The sequence below is a fragment of the Uloborus diversus genome, chromosome 3 (genome assembly GCF_026930045.1).
Source record: "Uloborus diversus isolate 005 chromosome 3, Udiv.v.3.1, whole genome shotgun sequence".
NCBI lineage: Eukaryota > Metazoa > Arthropoda > Arachnida > Araneae > Uloboridae > Uloborus > Uloborus diversus.
This window is the reverse complement of record NC_072733.1, coordinates 167,957,630-167,976,594: the sequence shown is the minus strand read 5'-3', so window position 1 is coordinate 167,976,594 and position 18,965 is coordinate 167,957,630. Positions and strand designations below refer to the sequence as shown.

Here is an 18,965-nt window from a genome sequence, read left to right as displayed (position 1 = left end):
CTTTCATTATTGCACCCCATACCGGCCTTTAACAAGACATTATGGTCTGGGGTGAAATTTCTTTTGATAGCCGGACCCCTTTGGTCGTAATTAGAGGTAAACTTACTGCACAGCGGTACGTCGACGACATCCTACGACCTGTTTTGCTACCGTTCCTTTTGCAGTATCCTCGGCTGATTTTTCAGCAGGACAATGCCAGACCACATACGGCACGTTTTGTTATGAACTGTCTGCAAGCTTGCCAAACACTTCCATGGCCTTTCAGATCGCTAGATATCTCTCCCAACCAGCATGTCCAGGATATGATGGGAAGGCATTTGGCACGGAATGTTTATGACCTCGTTCGACAATTGAGCAAATTTGGCAAGAAATACCGCTTATTTGGCAATACCCTTAAGAACCTTCATCAGCAAGGTGACCAAATACTAAATCTTTCTATAGGTATCTCAGAATTTTTTTTTTTATTTTTCTTTAACAATTTTCAGGACTGAAGAATAGCGGAATTCCTTTCGTCCCGAATCAAAAGTAAATAAGGATACTGCGACCATTTTCTATTTCTTGCCGTTCCCAAAATGGTTTTATTGTTTTAACTACTCTGGAATCCAAAGTAGAAAAAAACTTCTCATAGAAAAAATGCTCGAAATGCATTAAACGTCTCGAACACAAAATAAAATTTATGCAGTTTGTACCCTTCAGAAGAAAGTATACATTAGTCATAAAAATTCTGAATTAGCAATATTGTTTCAAATTTTACGCCGGTTTGATTTCAAATATGAGGTAAAAACCACATACACACAATATATATATATATAAACATAAACCTAATACATTTCCGTGTTTATTTTTTCAACATGCCCCTTGGTAAGGTGATTAATGGCTTAAATTGCATTTATTAAATTATTAAATAGCACGTTAGTACCCTGATGCTTTGCTAGTGTAAGGAAATATAAATAAAATACAAATTTCGCAATTTTCGAGCGATGTTGTAATTATAAATTAAAATGTTGAATTTGAGGATAATTTTCCTGCCCATTTTATAGCTGAAGAAAGTTACACTATAAGTAATGCATTGTATGCACGCATTTTAGAGTCATTTCACTTCGTTACGTAAAATTTTAAGTCAGTCGGTAAATTTTTAAAATTTCCTGCGATTCTGCTTTCAAACTTATCATTTTTTTTCATGAGTTGAAATAATGCAATGGATCAATTTACATTCATTATATAATTACATTCATTATATTAGTAATAAAGAATCCCTGAATGTTGTGTTAGTATTGCATTCAAGTGAAGACTCGTTTTCATCGCGCTAAAACATGCTTTTAAAAGATAGTCACCAGACGTGGTCCCGATATTTGGCGAAAGGTTTTAAGATTTGTAGACGATTACGTAGAAGGAAGAGAATGCAATTGTACTTGTAAGTTCATCAAAATTTGATTTATACCCATGTAGGCTATGATGGGTCACGGAAATATATATATGTACATATATACAAAGTCGCTTATAACGAGCGCAAAAGGACCGCGATCTTTGCTCGTTATAACCGAGTGCTCGTAAGAAACGAGAGTTCGTGGAAAGGAAAAAAAACCTATAAAAAATCATCAAAGTTGCTTTTTTTTCTTCTTAATCACTGTTCATTACCAAAGAAGTTGGTTTCTTAACTTTGCTTTGAACTGTGTGAATGTCTCTTTCTTATTTCACTGTTTTTGAGAAATAGGGGGGGGGGGGACCCAAAGTGTGTAGGTTTTCGACGAACGCTCGAAAATTGTAGTTTTTGGATTTTTATCACAGCAATATGGGTTTTATTTCCTAAGAGGTTCTTAAACTTCAAAATGAAAAGTGATTTTCGTATTATTTCAAACCCAATATTTATTTATTATCAAACTTCACAAACATTTGAAAAACCCGCTTTGCTCTAACAGGGAGCCCAAAGCGGGTATGCTTAACTAATTGTGGTTTGGTACATTTACCAATCACATCTGAAGTTATAAATGATTAAAATAGTTGACTAGCTACCTGCCATTACGTAAAAAAAATATGAACCGTTGAGGCAGTGAGAAGCAAAGGGATGTAAGTTGACATTTTCTAGTTTTGAGTAAAAGGCGTTTAAAGATAACTTCCTAGGTAGGCTTTCATTGATTTTTTTTTGTAAATCATGCTGTACAGTAGCACCTACCAGGGCTACTAGTACTATCTCTTGCCCCAAGACAGAGGAGAAGTTCACCTACCATGTGTACTGATTATCTCCGAATGTTTAATTTTGCCACTTACATCCCTTTGCTTCTCACTGCTTCAGTTGTACTTATCCAATTTAAAGTTAGCATATATGTTTCTAAAACGTAAAGAACTAACTGATTAAATTAAAAGACTAATTAACTGCCATCCTAAAAAATAACTTTTTAAAGTTGTACTTATCGTATTGAAATAGAAAATCCAAGTCAGAACACGAGTCAAGAAATTATAAATAAATATATGATCAAATCCTATACCCACTCTGCCTAAAGGCACGTTTTTTATTTCAATAATTATAGCCTTAAATTAAAAAAAGAAAATTATCGTAGTTTGTTGGTGGATGGTATCAGAATAACGTAATATTATTGACAGTAAAAAAAAAAAAAAAAGCTGGTCTTTGACTAATCACAAGTTGCAAAACTTTTTTTTTTTTTAAAGCCTGGTTGCGCCATGCCGCTTCACTGCTGCTTCGCTGGGACTGATTAAAACTCGGAGGTGTTCATGTAAACACGACATACGTATGCATAACCGCTTACATACCATGGGGGAGGGGGGGGGGGGCTACGAAGGCCTACCCGCTTTGGGCGACCTACCCTATACTTTAGCACCCATTTGCAATTTTTAAATGTTTCTTCATTGCGCAAATTGAAAAAAGTGCTGTCATCGCTTGTTCTCAGGATTTATGTTTTATCACCAACTTAGGAATGTTGAAGAAAATTTAACGAAAAAGGCTCAGTTGAGGTGGAATTCAATAGAAATTTTATGAATCGTAAAAACATTGCTCGCGTTAAGCAGGGTTTGCTAGTTAAAAGCGCGTTGTTTTCCCATAGACGTAACATTGCACCAGCCAAGTATTTCTGATTGACTTGATATTAGTGATTTAAATTTTTTATTCAGTTCTTTTCTTCTTATTTTTTTTTTAATTCCAAAGGTTTTTTTTTTAATTCAGTGCTCGACTGACTTTTCAATGAGTTTCACTATAGCGGATAAAAAATAAATAAATTGAATTATGGAAAGAAAAAATAAACAAAATAAAATAAAATTAATCAAGTAGTAAATGAAAAAAAGTTAAGTGAAATAAAAATATTTTGTGTAATTTTGAATTAACAAGGACATTAAAATACTTTTAAATTTAAACGCAATCTTTTTTGTTGCAAGTATTATTTTTCAATTTCTGATTTTCGACTTTGAAGTACATAATACACACGAATCATGATTTATTTTAGCTTCATTTAGAAAAAAAATCCAACATTGAAATTTCATATATAATAATATAATATGAGCAATATTCGTTCCAATTATTAATGATATAATATTAAAGAAAACTGTATATTGAAAAAAAATGTCAAATATATATTTTAAAATGTCATCTTTTACAAAAAAAAAAAAAAAAAAAAAGTGGCACAGTTTTAAGGGGGTAATTCGTATTTTAACCATTTTTAGTGTGTCTTCAGTCTTTTATTTACACTGTTTGTCATTAGATGGCAGCACAAACCGAAATTCAATCTACACTTGGTGAATCTCCAAAATTCCAACAATATTATGTCCCAGGAGAATCTTTTTTTTAATACTTAGAAATATCTTGTTACTCCATTCTTTTAAAAATAATAAATCATTTAATTCTTCCTACAAAACTTTTTGAATATCCAGAAAGTCACTCTGTAGGCGCGTCCCCATCCGTTTCTCAAATGCACTTAATTTTTTTTAAAAAAATATATCAACGTCACACAAATTTAACTTGTAGTACTAAAGTTGTAAAATAAATTCTTTAAAGAAATTAATTTTTTTAAATAATCAAGGTACATCTCAACATTTTTAAGTTTGTCCCCAGGTGTTCATGTCATTCTATTGTCCTAGGAATGAATTCAAATATTATAGATAAAAAAAAGAAAAAAGAAACCAAAAAAAAAAGAAAAAAAGAGGAATTTTCAATCTGCTGTACTACAAGGGTGATTTTCAAATGCATCGACACATTACGTTCGACACAATTTGAAAAATTTTGTTGTTCTAAACACTAAACTTTCCTATATATAGATTACTTACAATTTTTAGCTTTCTAACCAGGTGATTATTTGTTAGTTAATTTGCTTATATTTTCGAAATTATAAAAAACGTCTTGGCAAGGCCCCGTTTTTCTCATTAGTGTTACTTTTATAAAACATTCTGTAATTTCTTTGTTGAAAATAAATAATCTAACAAATCCTGATTAAAATTTCTTAAATACTCAGCAATATGTCAAAATGGTCTAAATATTTGTTTATTAAAAAAAAAAAAATTAAGAATTTGGATAACTGTTTTTCTCATGAGTGCTACTTTATTTCCTAAATAAAGGGTAATCTAAAGAGTCTTGTTAGAAAAAGTTTGTAGACACGCGGGGCTGTAGCTAATTTGAGAAATGCTGTTAAAGTCGTGGAAGAAAAAAAAAATATGGGTGTTCGCAGGTTTACTTAAGAAATATTATCTTTTGGAAAAGCTCCTTTGTATCTTTAATGTAGATGAAACAGTTTTACAGTTGAATAATAAGTTCAGTGAAGTAGTGGTCATTGAAGAACATAAAAATGTGGTAATAATTATATATTTGGAGCTAAAGGAGAAACTTTTCACTTTTAGCATGTTGTAATGGTGAGAGAACATTTTTTTTCTCCTTAATGTAGTTTAAAAGGAAACAGCGTAAAAGATAAGTCGCTTTGCTAGATAGAATATGCCTCCTGGAAAACAAATTAAAATATCTCCACAGTCTGTTTGCATAAATTCTGATACATTTTAGTATTGGTTAAAAAAATATAATGAAAATAAACACTTACAAACATAATAACAGTGCAACATTTCATAATTTTAGTGTGGTCTGTCTCTCCATTCAAATGGTCCATCTAACCCGTACTACTTCGGGTAAGATGGACCGTATAGCAAAAATTTCAAAAGATCATATCATTAATTCTTTTAAAGACATGACCTTCTATATTAAGATTTTTGTAAGAAATATCATACACTATATCGTCGCCTCAGAGCAACAGTAGGATATCTAACTGTTATTCCGGGGACTAGATGTCTTACTGTTGCTCTGAGGCGACGATATGTATATACAATGAAAAATAAAATATATGAAAATGTCCAGCTTTAAGAGAACGAAGAAAAAACGTGGTCCATCTCTCCTGGAATTACCTAAAATCTTGGTTTAAAAATTTGTCATATTTGTCTATTTTTCCATATAGGTTTCACGTTCTTTTATGAATAAAAATTTTTTGAATTTCTTTTTTGATTTACTAAAAGAAAATTTGGAAAGAAAATAAGGTACGAGATAATTCTTAAAATATTACTTTAATTTTATTGCCTAGCAGCATATACAAGAATTAAATATGAAAACTCATTACAAAACCAGAAATAGAAGTATATACTAATGCTATATTATAAACTCACTTAACTTCATTAAAAAGCTTAATTATATCTGCTACTGTACGTGGTGTCTGTGCTGCGATTCGTGTCGACGCTTCCGAGATCTTTTTAAAAACTTTTTACAACATGAACATATTTCGGATACGGATCTTACAGTAAAGCCGACACTGATTTTACACCGAAAAATAAGTGAAAAAAAAATATGCAAAAAAGAGTGAAAATTATGTAAAAAAAAAAAAACGATTTCAAAAACCCTCACTATTAGAGGACACCCCCCCCCCCTAAGTTTTTCTCTTCTCCACAAATATTTATGTATATAAAAATTTTTCATCTCTCTAGCTCTTCAGAAGAATGTTAACGGTTTATATATATATATATATATATATATATATATATATATATATATATATATACATACATACATACATACATACATACATACATACATACATACATACATACATACATACATACATACATACATACATACATACATATATATATATATATATGTATGTATATAATCAGCTATTTCCAAAAAGGGGTGGGTGATACGGGAAAACGATGGTCATATTTGTATTCTTTAGGTCACTTTACATACCTAAACATTATCAGAAACAGTGTCAGAAATATATTTTATGCCTCTCACTGAAATTAATTTCTTCATAGTGAAAAATTAAACTTTAACAAAAAAAGGCGTTATTTTTTAGCACTATGCAAGAGACCTAAATATAGCATGAGAGAAAAAGTTTTTTTTTAAACAAAAATCTTTGATTGCATTGTTATATAAGTCAACTTGAAAAATTAAAAAAAAAATCTCCGATTAAAAAAATTCTATATTCTGTACAGAAAAAATGATTTTTTTTGAAGAAAATTATAAACTTTAGGCCTCGTGCGGCATACTTAAATATTTTTTGATTTGAATAAAAATTTTTGAGGTACATGTGTACAAGCAACTTTTTATCAACTTAAAATTTTTTTTTTGTAAATTTAAAAAGGTTTTTTCGATACTACTCCCTAATTCACTTGATGCATACACAATAGTCAGATTTAAGTAGTCAAAGCAATGATCATTATAATAATAACAAACTCTCTGTAAGATGCACACTTCCTTGACCTTAAGTTATTTTGTGCCAAGTTTCTTAAATCTAAAGGTGGAAAAAGAAATGACCCAAAATGGATGAAAATATAAAACATTTAATCCAAATAGGAGACATGATCAAAAACGCAACAGCAGTGTACCGGGGGAAAAGAGAGAGATAGAGGAGGAGGGGGGGGGGGGTACATATTAATCAGTAATAAATGTGGTATCAAAAACCAATTTTTATCCCCCTTTAAAACGTAAAAATTGCATTAAAAATGAGCAAAAAAAAAAAAAAAAGAAAAAAAAAACATAAAATGCTCGCAAACAAACAAGTATCGCGGACCCTTGATTTCCTTATTTATTAAACAATGAAATTCAGGCGTTCTAATTTATTACGTTCGCTTGAACCATATTAATTTTTAGTAAAAAATACGTAGCTTTTGTTGGTCTGAAAATTTAACGTATGCGTTCGCCGGTCCCACATTAATAATTTTTTGTGAAAATCATGCTTAAAATTATGAATAAAAAGGGGAAAAAAAAAGAAAGAAAAAGAATGAATTGAAAAATTCTGTGCACATCTACAGCACGGAATCCTCTAATTTTGAAATTAGAATTGAGAAGAAAGAAAGAAAGAAAAAGGTAGTAAAGCTTCGATGCTGACATATTAATATATCGGCGTACTAGGATTGGCAAACATACCAGGATTGGAAGTACGGATTTTAACAATGGGTTCTGGGGGTAACCATCAACCTTCTTTTCTTTCGCTGCTGCTCTGTAACCTACCGATAGTTCTTGTATTCAGTTAGCGCATTTTTTTTTTGTTTGTTTGTTTGTTTCTTTGTAAGTACCACGTTTCGTCAAAACATAACATATGATGAATTTATAATCAGAATATAAATCTGCTGCAAATACTGTTATTTTTTTAGTGTCTCAAAAGCTCTTTTGAACGACCCCAAATTAACATTTTTCATCTTGTTGCATTTACGCCGCAAGTCCCAAGAAAAACGTTGAATCGGGGTTCCATTCTATAGCAAAATGAATATTTAAGGAAGAAAATAAACTCAAAGGAAAAGCACAAGCAGTTTGTTCTTTTCTTTAACAAAGAAAAACGAAGCTATTCTACCAGTGAAGCTGAAATTGATTGGAAGAGTTTAAAAAAAAAAAAAAAAATTCGTTTTTAAGACGCTTGATTTACACCAGACGGCTAAAAGCTTTTTGAAAGAGAATAGTTATGACTTCTAGACGAATTATCTGCGATTAATAATTAAGTAAACTGTGCTGATTTTAGGAACTATTTCCCGATAACTGCTTTGGGGAAATTTTGAAAAAAAGTAAGTTGAAAATAAAAAGTTTAAACAACTTTTGAAGGGAACAGCTATTTGATTGTATAATTATAGATAGAAAAAAAAGGGGCCGCAAATGCCCTCAGGGATACATAATAGTGGTTAGGATGATAAAGAAATAAAGTCTAACTTGTTAACTAATTTTTTTTGTTGTTATTTATGATTACCTGACTTTTAAAATTATCCAATGCATAAGAATTGAATAAATATCTTCGTACTAGAAAAATAAATATAAAACAACGTATAAATGCACCAATGAGCAAGAAAGCTACGTGCACGTGTTTCATAGTTCCAAAGAATCCCTTTTTGAATGCAAAAGAAAGGAACTAATACAGGGCCGGCTCTAGTAGGTTTGCCGCTCCCCCCCTCGGGCGATGTCGAAAAATGCTGCCCCCTCGTCTTAATAATATAATAATTATTATTTTTTTAAAGCCATCTAGCATACTCTCACACATTGTTGCAATTTGAGCTGTAAGAGGAAAAAAACTAAGCAACAAATTTGAGTTTTTCATTTTTTATTCCTTTTTTGCTTCCTTACATTTTGCCGTCATGAAATTTGCCGCGCCTAAAATCTGCCGTTCTAGGCGGCGGCACAGGTCGACTACCACAGGAGCCGGGCCTGAGCTAATAGATGAAAAGATATCCGAGAAAAGCAAAACGAGGCAGAACAGTAAACACTAATCAGTAAAAATAACGGATCAACCGAACAATCAATGAGAAAATTATAAACCAAGAAGTTACATATAGGAATGCAAGCAGTGTTCTGAAGGTCTAAAGCTCTCTCTCTCACACACACACACACGCATATATATATATATCTTTCTCTTTCTATCTCACTCTCACTGTGTATATTAATATATATATATATATCTTTCTCTTTCTCTCTCTCTCTCTCTCTCTCTCTCTCTCTCTATATATATATATATATATATATATATATATATATATATATATATATATATATATATATATATATATATATATATTATATATATCTTTTCTGATTCAAAGAACCCCGTAAAATTTGACTGGGCCCCGACTGTTGATCCTTCTATTCTGCTCTTGAATTTATGATTTGTCTTATCTGTGTACGGTTATAAAACTATTTCAACGGTGTAGTTATTCAGTAGTACTTAATAACATTCTAAACTACTGGGCTTATACATATTTTTCTTTTTAGTTTTTTTGGTTTCTACGCAGTCAGGTTTTTGTTTTTATTTAATAATTTTTTATTTTACACTTTTTAGTTAATTTTCATTGACTTAGTTATTATGATTATAAGACGGTACATTTCACAACCTTGTCATTTCATTGGGATACTTTGTTTCTATCGTGAGGTTTATTAAGTAACTTGCGGTGGTCTAAACTACTGTTAATTAGTCCCTCTAGGGACCTAACATGGCTTAAAGCGACATGTGCTTGACCTTCGGCAAAAGTGCGCGAACTTAAGTCAACCACAGCACAGCTATATAAACAGCCTGTATAACTCATGACGACGCGAAATCGGAAACTTCGTCAGTCAAATCTTTCTCGCAAAACTAAAATAGCCTCTCAAGAAAGTACACGTCACGAAATTTAGTCCCTTGAATCAAGGCAAAAACAAATGCAACATGTTAGAGATGAAAATCGAATTAGTAGACTCTCTTTCTTTTGGTGCTTATTGCACGGGTTTATTTTGATGAAGACTACAAGCTGAGTGTCTTGCCTTCGTTACGCATAATATATTTTTCATTACAGTACAGAATACATATAAAGAACACATGAAAGAATTTTCATCAGAAAGAGGGTAAAGTACATCCGGAGCGAGGGTGTCTTGACTCACCGCCTCCAGTGGGAGAAGCAATCGCTTAGACCACTCGGCCAATGGGACCCCAATTAGAAGACTTAGTAAACAAAAAATTTCAGGCAGCGAAAACCACCTGCATTTGTCGCACGCAGGTAGCGTGCGACACAGTGTGTAACACTCAACGTGCGCCGATCCCAAACTGACAAAATATGGCAACTGGTTGTTGATATGGTGAATTTTGATTACTGTCATGTGTTTAGTGACACTCCCAAGGTTAAGACAAATCGATTGACGTAAGAATTACCAAAATTGTCCAAGGCGTTCAGCCTGCAGAACGCCACATAGGAACAGACATACATACATAGACTTATAAACACATTACCCTCCTTTGCATAGCGCACACGCAGACGGGTAAAAAGGGTGGTGCATTACAATAACGAAACTGCATTACAATAACGAAACTAAGATAAAAAAAGAAGAAATTATTTATTTTGCACTCATAATGTTTTCTCTAATTGCCAATTCTTCAAATAAAGCTATTTTATGGGATGAGGCAATATCAGCCCGAATTGAAGGTGTTGAGGTAGAAACGATTACTAGCATCTAATAAACAACATGGCGGATTTGAAATGTCAGTCCGACACCACTGCAGCTGAACTAAAAATAATAAAGTGTTTGCGAGTAACAATCCCACGTAGTTTTGTTACAATGCATCGTTTTTTGAAGTAATAAAAGACAATTCTGCTTATTTACGAATGTGTTTTATTTATTACCCATATTAAGCTGGATTATCCGGATTTTCATTTATCTGGGTTGCCTTTGGTCAGGATCAACGACGCTGTACTGTATTGTAATAGTCGGTGGCATGCATCACTTTAGTATTAGATGTAACCAAATATAGTTAAACCTGTCTATAACAATACTGTCTATATCAATAAACCTGTCTATAACGATATTTTCCTTGGTCAAAGCAAAATGGCAGCATAAATAATCAAACTGTCTATAATGAAAATCTGTCTATAACAATATCTTTTTAGGACCTAACAGTATCGTAGGAGACAGGTTTTACTGTAGTTGTAACTATTAAAGTTCGCAACCCTTGCATTAAAAGATGTCAAAAATTTTTATCTACTTGGCCAAAAATGGTGAGGAAAATCTTATTTCATTTCAAACAAACCCACCACCAATAATTCTGAAAATATTCAGATTTAATGTTATCAGAAGCAGCGATAGCAAAAAAAATACAGTTCTCACAGAAACGTTTAACTCATTACATCGATTACCGAGAACTGTCCGTTTCAACGAAATAAATGTTCAGTCCCATTTTAACCGCCATTACACTTCTTAAATTCCATTATAACGAAATTCCTGTTACAACAAAGCTTGTGGCTCTTTCAAGTTTGCTGAAACACGATTTTGTTTTATTTTAATTTGGGAAACCCCACATTTTTGATAGAGAATTACTCTGCGCCTAACACTTCCTCTTCTTACTGATTGCCCTTCCTTTAATGAAATGCAACTTGCTCAAGGCCATAGCTCAACTTCACGGAGCTGGACAGTATATGCTTTAAATAAAGTAATAAAAATGCTATCTATGCTGAAATAAATATTTATGAAATTTTTTTACTACAGTTATGTTATAAGTTTTTGATATTAAGATTTAAGTTCAAAATTAGATCTTAAACTGCTCTATTTTTCTCTCAGCGTTAAAAATCAATTAAATTCTATTTAAAACGCTTAAAAAAATATTAAGTATTTGAAACACAAGCTGATTATTTCTTGAAAAGAGCTAGACTATATGAAGCGAAACTTATTCGTAGAAATTTTCGAACGAGTTAAAAATTCAACAAAACAAAAATTAACGAACTCATGTTTGTATAATTGAAAACTAATTATTGCTATATTCTTAAAATAAACTTATTGGCTTTAAATTCACAAGCTTCAAAAATTTATCAGAGCTGTGAGCCTTCAGCAATTTTAGAACATAATTTAATAGAATAAAAACAAATAAGAATAATTACATTATTTCCCATACTTTATACGCATTTTTTAAGTTTTCATTTCTTAAGACAATATTGCCTTAAGACACAAGATAATATGTACAGAAATTTCTAAAAGAAATTTTCAGCGTTATTAAAAATGTTATTAATTATAAACTACGACAACATGAAAGCTTTCGGTTTAAAATAATAAAAGGATTATCAAGAAATATTTGTAATCAAATGCAGCTGTGGCCATTTGGCATAAGTATTTCTTTTTTATCCAAATAACAAATACATCCAAACAAAGCCGACATTTCTGTGCTGTCTGAAAATTTGCATAAGCAAATCGATAAACTAATTTTAAAGACATTTCGTATGAATGTGAGACTGAGTTGAACTTTTTGAATAAAACAAAGTAGTATTCTCCAAAATCAAACGAATCAGCGTTTTCTCAAAAATCCATTAAAAGCTACCAAATGAGGAAGCGAAGTTGATGCAAATGTGTAAAAAGAAAACTGACAGTAATAATGGATGGGGGAAAAAATCATGGACTTATCCAAACGAAATTCAGTCGCTCAAAAATAAAGTCAAAGTCGTAAAGTAAACAAAGACGTAATGGAAAGAAAATATTTTAAGAGTATGCTAATTATCCTTGAAAGGAAAACGAACAAAAGAATGGGAAATATTTACTTAAGATACCTGTTTTGCGCGCCATTTTTCAATTAATTTACTTGAAGCTTCAATTTCTCCAGTTTCTATCAGATAGCCAGAATATTCCTTTCAACAATGGACGATTTGTTTACGTTATATGGGCGTTTTTGTTGCAAGAAAAAAGTTCACATCAGGCTTGTGACAAAAAAGTTATCATTGCGAGAACTAGTAAGAAATTTCGCTAATTGAAAAGTTCCTCTTTTATGTTTTTAACCCTTATTTTATAAAGATAAATTATTTTTGTGTTTTAAGGTAAACTCTCGAATTACGAAAATACTAAAAATTTATCTTTATACAAAATATATGATTTGTGTATAATTTAGCAAAAGAATTATGCGTTATAACAACTGGTGCTATTCAGCAAGAAACACGTAAAAAATTCTGGAATAATGGGCGTAACGTTTCTGTAATAATGGGCAATAATTTAATGAGCTCGATTTATACCAATAACATATTCAGCAAAAAACAGAAAAATGTCCCGCTAAAAGTCGGTAACCTTCCCGAAATACCTTACTGAAGAATTTAAAAACCTTCCTAATAAAAGCCAGTATCTGAAATACATCAGGAACTTTCCAAAAAAACTCAGGTACGTTTAAAGATGTGGCTCAAAACCTTTCTGATTTACCAGGAACGCTTCTAGAGCCTTTTAGAAAATATGACCGAAGCTAAGGCAGAATTTCAAGTAAATCCCGTAACAGCTAATATGCCTCTAATTGTTGCACAGCTACAGTATCCAGAGGCTGCATTTCACTCTCGCTCGAGCTCAGTCAGTCAGGTGGGACCGTAGCCGAGCTGTAGGCCAAAACACTTAATAAAGATGATGGGCATATCACCTCACTGGTAGCTAAAAATATTTTCACGACAATGAGAATCCTGAATCCATGCAATTTGTAGTAATTCAGGAAATTGTTTTTAAATGTACTAGTTTTTCACAGGAAACTGGTGGAAACCAGTGAAATCTCGTAGCATTATCTTGGAAAAATCTGTAACGTTTCGGAATTTTCTTAGTGTATTCCATAACTCATATGCACTGAACGTACAAAGGTCATGGAATAGTTGCATAAAAATACGAAAGAGGGACGGTTTTCAATTGTAATCTCGTTATTAACATAAAACGATAGATAAACAGACTTTGAACGTGGATTGGTAGATGAATTGAAAGGCATGTCAGAAATTGTTACAACATTTCTGGATCCATAGTTTCAAGAGTGCATTGAGAGCACGTACTTTTTACTAAACTTCCACTAAACTTGCATAACTTCTCACTATTAAAAAAACATTGCGCAAAATAAGTGAAAAAATGAAGTAGACGTACCACAGACGTATCCCAGAGGATAATGCAGCGGGATTTGACTTTGATAGGCTATGAAAAAACGGAAAACCTACTTCGAGTGCTTTTACTTACATATGCCAAAGGCTACAGCAAGTCAGTTGGACACTAGAAAATATCGGTTGGAATGTAGATGAGTTATGATTCCATTTGGTAAAGGCTAATATTAGGATTTGAGTTCAAGGCATACCGTATAACCAACAAAGTCACACGACAGTGACACGACAGCCCAGCTCTCGTGTCAATAAGACAGATTTCAAGCTGGTGACTTATGCGTAGGTTTGCCATATTTCTGAAATGTTCAACCAGGACACCGGAATGCCTCCCCCCCTCCCCCAGCGTTGTGAGCATTCAAAAGCGTACACACCTTCAAAGGGTAATCCTGGCTGGTTTTTAGAGTGTTTTAGAGTGTAGTTTATTCTCAATGCTATGAGTGAAGTGGTTACTAATTGTGAGCCTAAACCAGGGATGATAATAAATGACACAAGCAGATACATTTAAACATTTTATTTCTTACTTATTGATATTTATAAGTTGCTTCAAAAAGAAGAAACATTTTGAATGAGAAATAAACATTTGAACAACATTTACATATACTTTTCATTCGTTAAGACTTTTTTTTTTTTAGTAATTCTTTTGTTTTTAATCTTGTAGTAAAAATCTTAACAAGCTAATCCGATATTAATCTGATGAATCAATGTTTCAAATGACAGAGAAGAAAACCTAAATAATCCTTCATATTTAATTATTTTTAGATTTTTTTGGTCATCTGTAATTAAATTTGTTTTTTACTGGAACGTGAAGTAAACCGGTCGGGATAACGGGATTTTATCTGAAAACCTACTTCTACTACCTAGTCTGGCAAGCCTACTTATGCATTACTATACTGGTCGTTGTGCAAAACACGAGATTTCTTAACGTAGCTCCTTCTTCTGATTAGCGACATACATAAGAGCACTTTGCAGTCCAAATATTTAACTAACAACTAGTCAAAAAGAAAAAAAAAGAGAGAGAAAGAAAGAGAGACTAAGATAAAATTGTTGTTTACAAATCTCTACATGCTTGTATATCATTGAAAATAATATTGCTAAAATGTTTCTGTCATACGAAGAGAGAGTAAAACAAATCGCACTTCAAATGTCTGCAAAAATAAGTTTTTTGAGTATTTTCCGATTGATCTACTATTGATTTACTGAGTTTTTGCTCACCTCTTTCCGTACTTTCTTACCTTGTCTATTTCTGTACGGTTTTACCCAGCTTAGGGTTTACTTGTAAGAGAAGGGTTTGTATTGGTTCTCCACAGAATAATAATAATAATAATAAACTCTGGTTCTCCTATAGCCTGAGTCAACAAGAAGTTAGTCGAGATCTGATCGTGCTCGGAAGTTGAACCCGCACTGTACTCGAAATACTTTGCTGAATTATTTTTTCCAACCATTTTCTACACGAAATGGGATGTTATTTTCAGTTTATAAACGTCATTGAGTCTGAAAAACTCCAGGTAATATCATGCACAACTTCAAAACTCATGAAATGTAACGGGAACTGTTTCTCAAAATTTTAACCAAATGCCATTCTTAACCATGGCATGAATAATCAAAACTTCCGACGCTTCCTTTGATAACTAAAATAAACGAAATAGCTGCAATGGTGATAGCCGAGAAGACAAACATTGAAGCAATGCCAGTTTAAAAACAGCAAAAAACACAAATGAAATAAAAGGCAGTTAAAAAAGAGAAAGGAATTTGTCACAAAAGAACATTTTTTCTATGATCTGTATTGGAATTCCAGGACATGTGTGTGCGAACAGTTGAACGCAAAACTGTTAGTGGAGGTAATTCAGTTTCCGCGAAAAAATGAAAGATTGGGGAAAAAAAAATCCGTACTTACCTCCATTGTTTGTGAATGGTTCATGGACTTGATAGCGTTGATGGCACATTGCCGAGATGCGTAAGTGACGAAAGCACAACCTGAAAGAGCAAAATTGATCGTAGAGAGAAGTTATTCGAGAAGGAACCCGGTTACATAGATGATTTCATAAATTATATCACAGCAGAAAACTATGACGAAGAATTAATTAATACATATACTAGTACATTATTCATACCTACGTACATAAACACACATACACAGATTATATATATATATATATATATATATATATATATATATATATATATATATATATATATATATATATATATATATATATACATTATATAGCACCTCCGCGGGGGGGGGGGTGCAAGAGGTATCAGGACGCAAGCTCTGACAAAAAAAACCCCTCTGCTAAAATTAAAAAGCTGTATACATACATACGCATATATATATATATATATATATATATATACACACACAAATATGACCACTGAAACAGCAAGCTGCAGTAGACTTTTTAGCCAGAGTTGCTACATGTATATGCTAGGAGTAATAAACAATATAACTTACCATTAAGCAAGTTTTACTACAAGCTGGAGCAAGCAGCTGTACTTAGTTTAACAGTAGGAGCAATGATAAGAGCAAGAGCAATGAATTAAAACACAAATGGACAAACAAATGGCACAATGAATTCCCTTCAAATAACTCGTGATTCTATTTGCTACATAACGGTGGTAGTATTGGTTGACGTCAGAGAGATGGCTGATGAACTGAAAGCGGAAACTTCATTTTACAATGAATAGGGACAGCGAGATCACGGGAGCAGCTAAACATTAACTACTTCGCGTTCTCACTGAACCTACCTCTTACAAAACGAAGTGTTATGTTTCCCCTTCCAGTTCATCCGCCATATCTCTGTGATACTTGAGTTTTGCTGCACCACATATATACTGTAATGTTCTTGCAATTATGTAATGTCACAACTGCCTATGCTTATCCGTGTCACTTTGCATCCCAACTTTGGGTGCTGCGTGATTGTACCTACATACTTGCACAAAACCTTTGTCAGAACACACAGCTGCCATTGCTTGGTCTAAGACGTATTGGAGTCCACCATCAAAACGCTCGTTGATTATAATCGCTGAACAGGGTTATAGCCCTAAAAGGTTTTCAGCTGCTTTTGAGTTTACCTTTCTTTGATGGATAATGTGTACAACTCAACTGCCTCCAAAATTTGATTAACGATGAAGATGCAATGCACTTAAATTGAACTTTGAATGAATCACTAAAGAGAGGTATGCAAGTTATGAGAATTATGGAGTTTTAACTCAATTACACTTATTTTCTTTATAAGACATTGATGCAATTGAATTATTTAAAATGCAAAGATGTAAATTTTTCATTTAGTAAATGTGATTTGAAAGACAAACGCTTACCAGTTATATATATATAAATATATATATATATATATATATATATATATATATATATATATATGTGTGTGTGTGTGTGTGTGTGTATATATATAGGGTCTGGTGGGGTAAAGTGGTCATAAATTCGTAGGTTTTCAACTTTGGTGGATAATAAATACAACAAATTATTTAAACACTTCAACTTTTTTTGTTGTTATTTTACATTGCATTATTAAAGAACACAATACATTGAAGTTTAGAAAAAAATATATTGATTTAATTAGTTTTATAACACTTTCTTTTCCCTTTGTGTTTATGACCACTTTACCCCATGGGATGGGGGAAAGTGGTCATAGCATGGGGTAAAGTGGTCATAGTTAAAAACAAATGCAAAACCATATTAAATAACCTTAATATTTGTATATTTCAGTTATGTTTATGGTTACAAGTATATGCACTAATATTTGTGTGTATACACGAATATATACGTGTCGTGTAAATATGAAGAAACACGCTCATATATGAGTAGATACATGTATACATCAGATACAAGCATGCACTTGCCTACTTAAGTATATACGTGTATACACGAGTATATAAGCATGTATACGTGATTACCTAAAGGAGTGTTGACGTATCTACACGAGTATATATGTGTCATGTTTATATACGTGTCACGTATATATACGCGTATAAACGAACGTCATATGCATGTATGCACTTGCATCTCGAGTATACACGTGCATACCTGAGTATATACGTGAATAGTAGATGTATATACGCATACATGTACAAGTGTACATGTGGACACATACATAAGTGTACATAAATGTTTTTACGGATATACATGAATTAATTCGTGGATGAATCCAGTGCGTGTTTGTACGTTTTTACTCACATATATACATGTATATATGGAAGCACGAGTATGTACGTATGTATACGTGTAAACACAATTATATACCTGAAAAGACGTATATATGTACATTTACGTGTATACACCAGTACATATATGTATACACGAGTATATACGCTTATATACATGTATGCCTAGAGAGTGAATCCAAGCTCTTGAGCAAAAATCTAAGGGGTGTGAGAGGTTAGGATAAGAAGCAAAGAATAATAAGGAGCTTATGGTCGCTGACGCGCTACATGCACACAAAGCCAGAAACTGGTGGATGCAAAACAGGTCACAAATTTTTTACACAAAGATGATTTCACTCAAAATTTTAGTTTTTAGATAATATTTAGAGTACTTGTTAAAAATTACGACCCGTACTAGTTACACGCATCGCAACAAAGGCGCAGCGACGGATGAAAGTTTTTCAAAAGTCTCGTTATTAAAACAGAGAGTGCTTTGTGATTGCGGCGCATGTATTACAGCTGTAGGCCGCAAATTTCTTCAATCGCTGTAAAACTTTCTTACGACCTAAAATGTTGTGTAAAATTGTCTGAGTGTAACAAATTTGTGACCTGTTTTGCATCCATCAGTCTTAGGCTTTGCGTACATGTAGTGCGTCAGCATTGTGTTTGTGAACATATGTTCCTTATCATTCTAGCTTCTTATCTTCCCCTCTAACACCTTTTAAAATATTTCCCAAGAATTTAAACTCACCCTCTGTACTTGTATATCATATGCTTGTATGTAAGTGTTTACTCGAGTACGCACGTGTATATACGTGTCTACCTGAGCATTTAAGTGTTCGTATACATACGAGTAAAAGCAAGTATATACGTGTATAGTCGAATGTATATCTGCATAGATAAAAAATAACCTATATCGCAGATACCCATATACATATTTATTGGTGCATGTA

General features: G+C 32.6%; 1 protein-coding gene across 3 annotated transcripts in view; it reads right to left on the bottom strand.

Annotated features, from left to right (window-relative positions):
- Window positions 1-18,965, bottom strand: part of LOC129219260 (CUGBP Elav-like family member 2) — a 542,217-nt gene that overhangs the window by 71,136 nt on the left and 452,116 nt on the right. For all 3 annotated transcript variants that reach the window (XM_054853587.1, XM_054853590.1, XM_054853589.1), the window contains exon 5: window positions 15,749-15,828. In XM_054853587.1, the coding sequence (XP_054709562.1) occupies window positions 15,749-15,828 (80 nt within the window). The remainder of the gene's footprint in view (window positions 1-15,748; window positions 15,829-18,965) is intronic.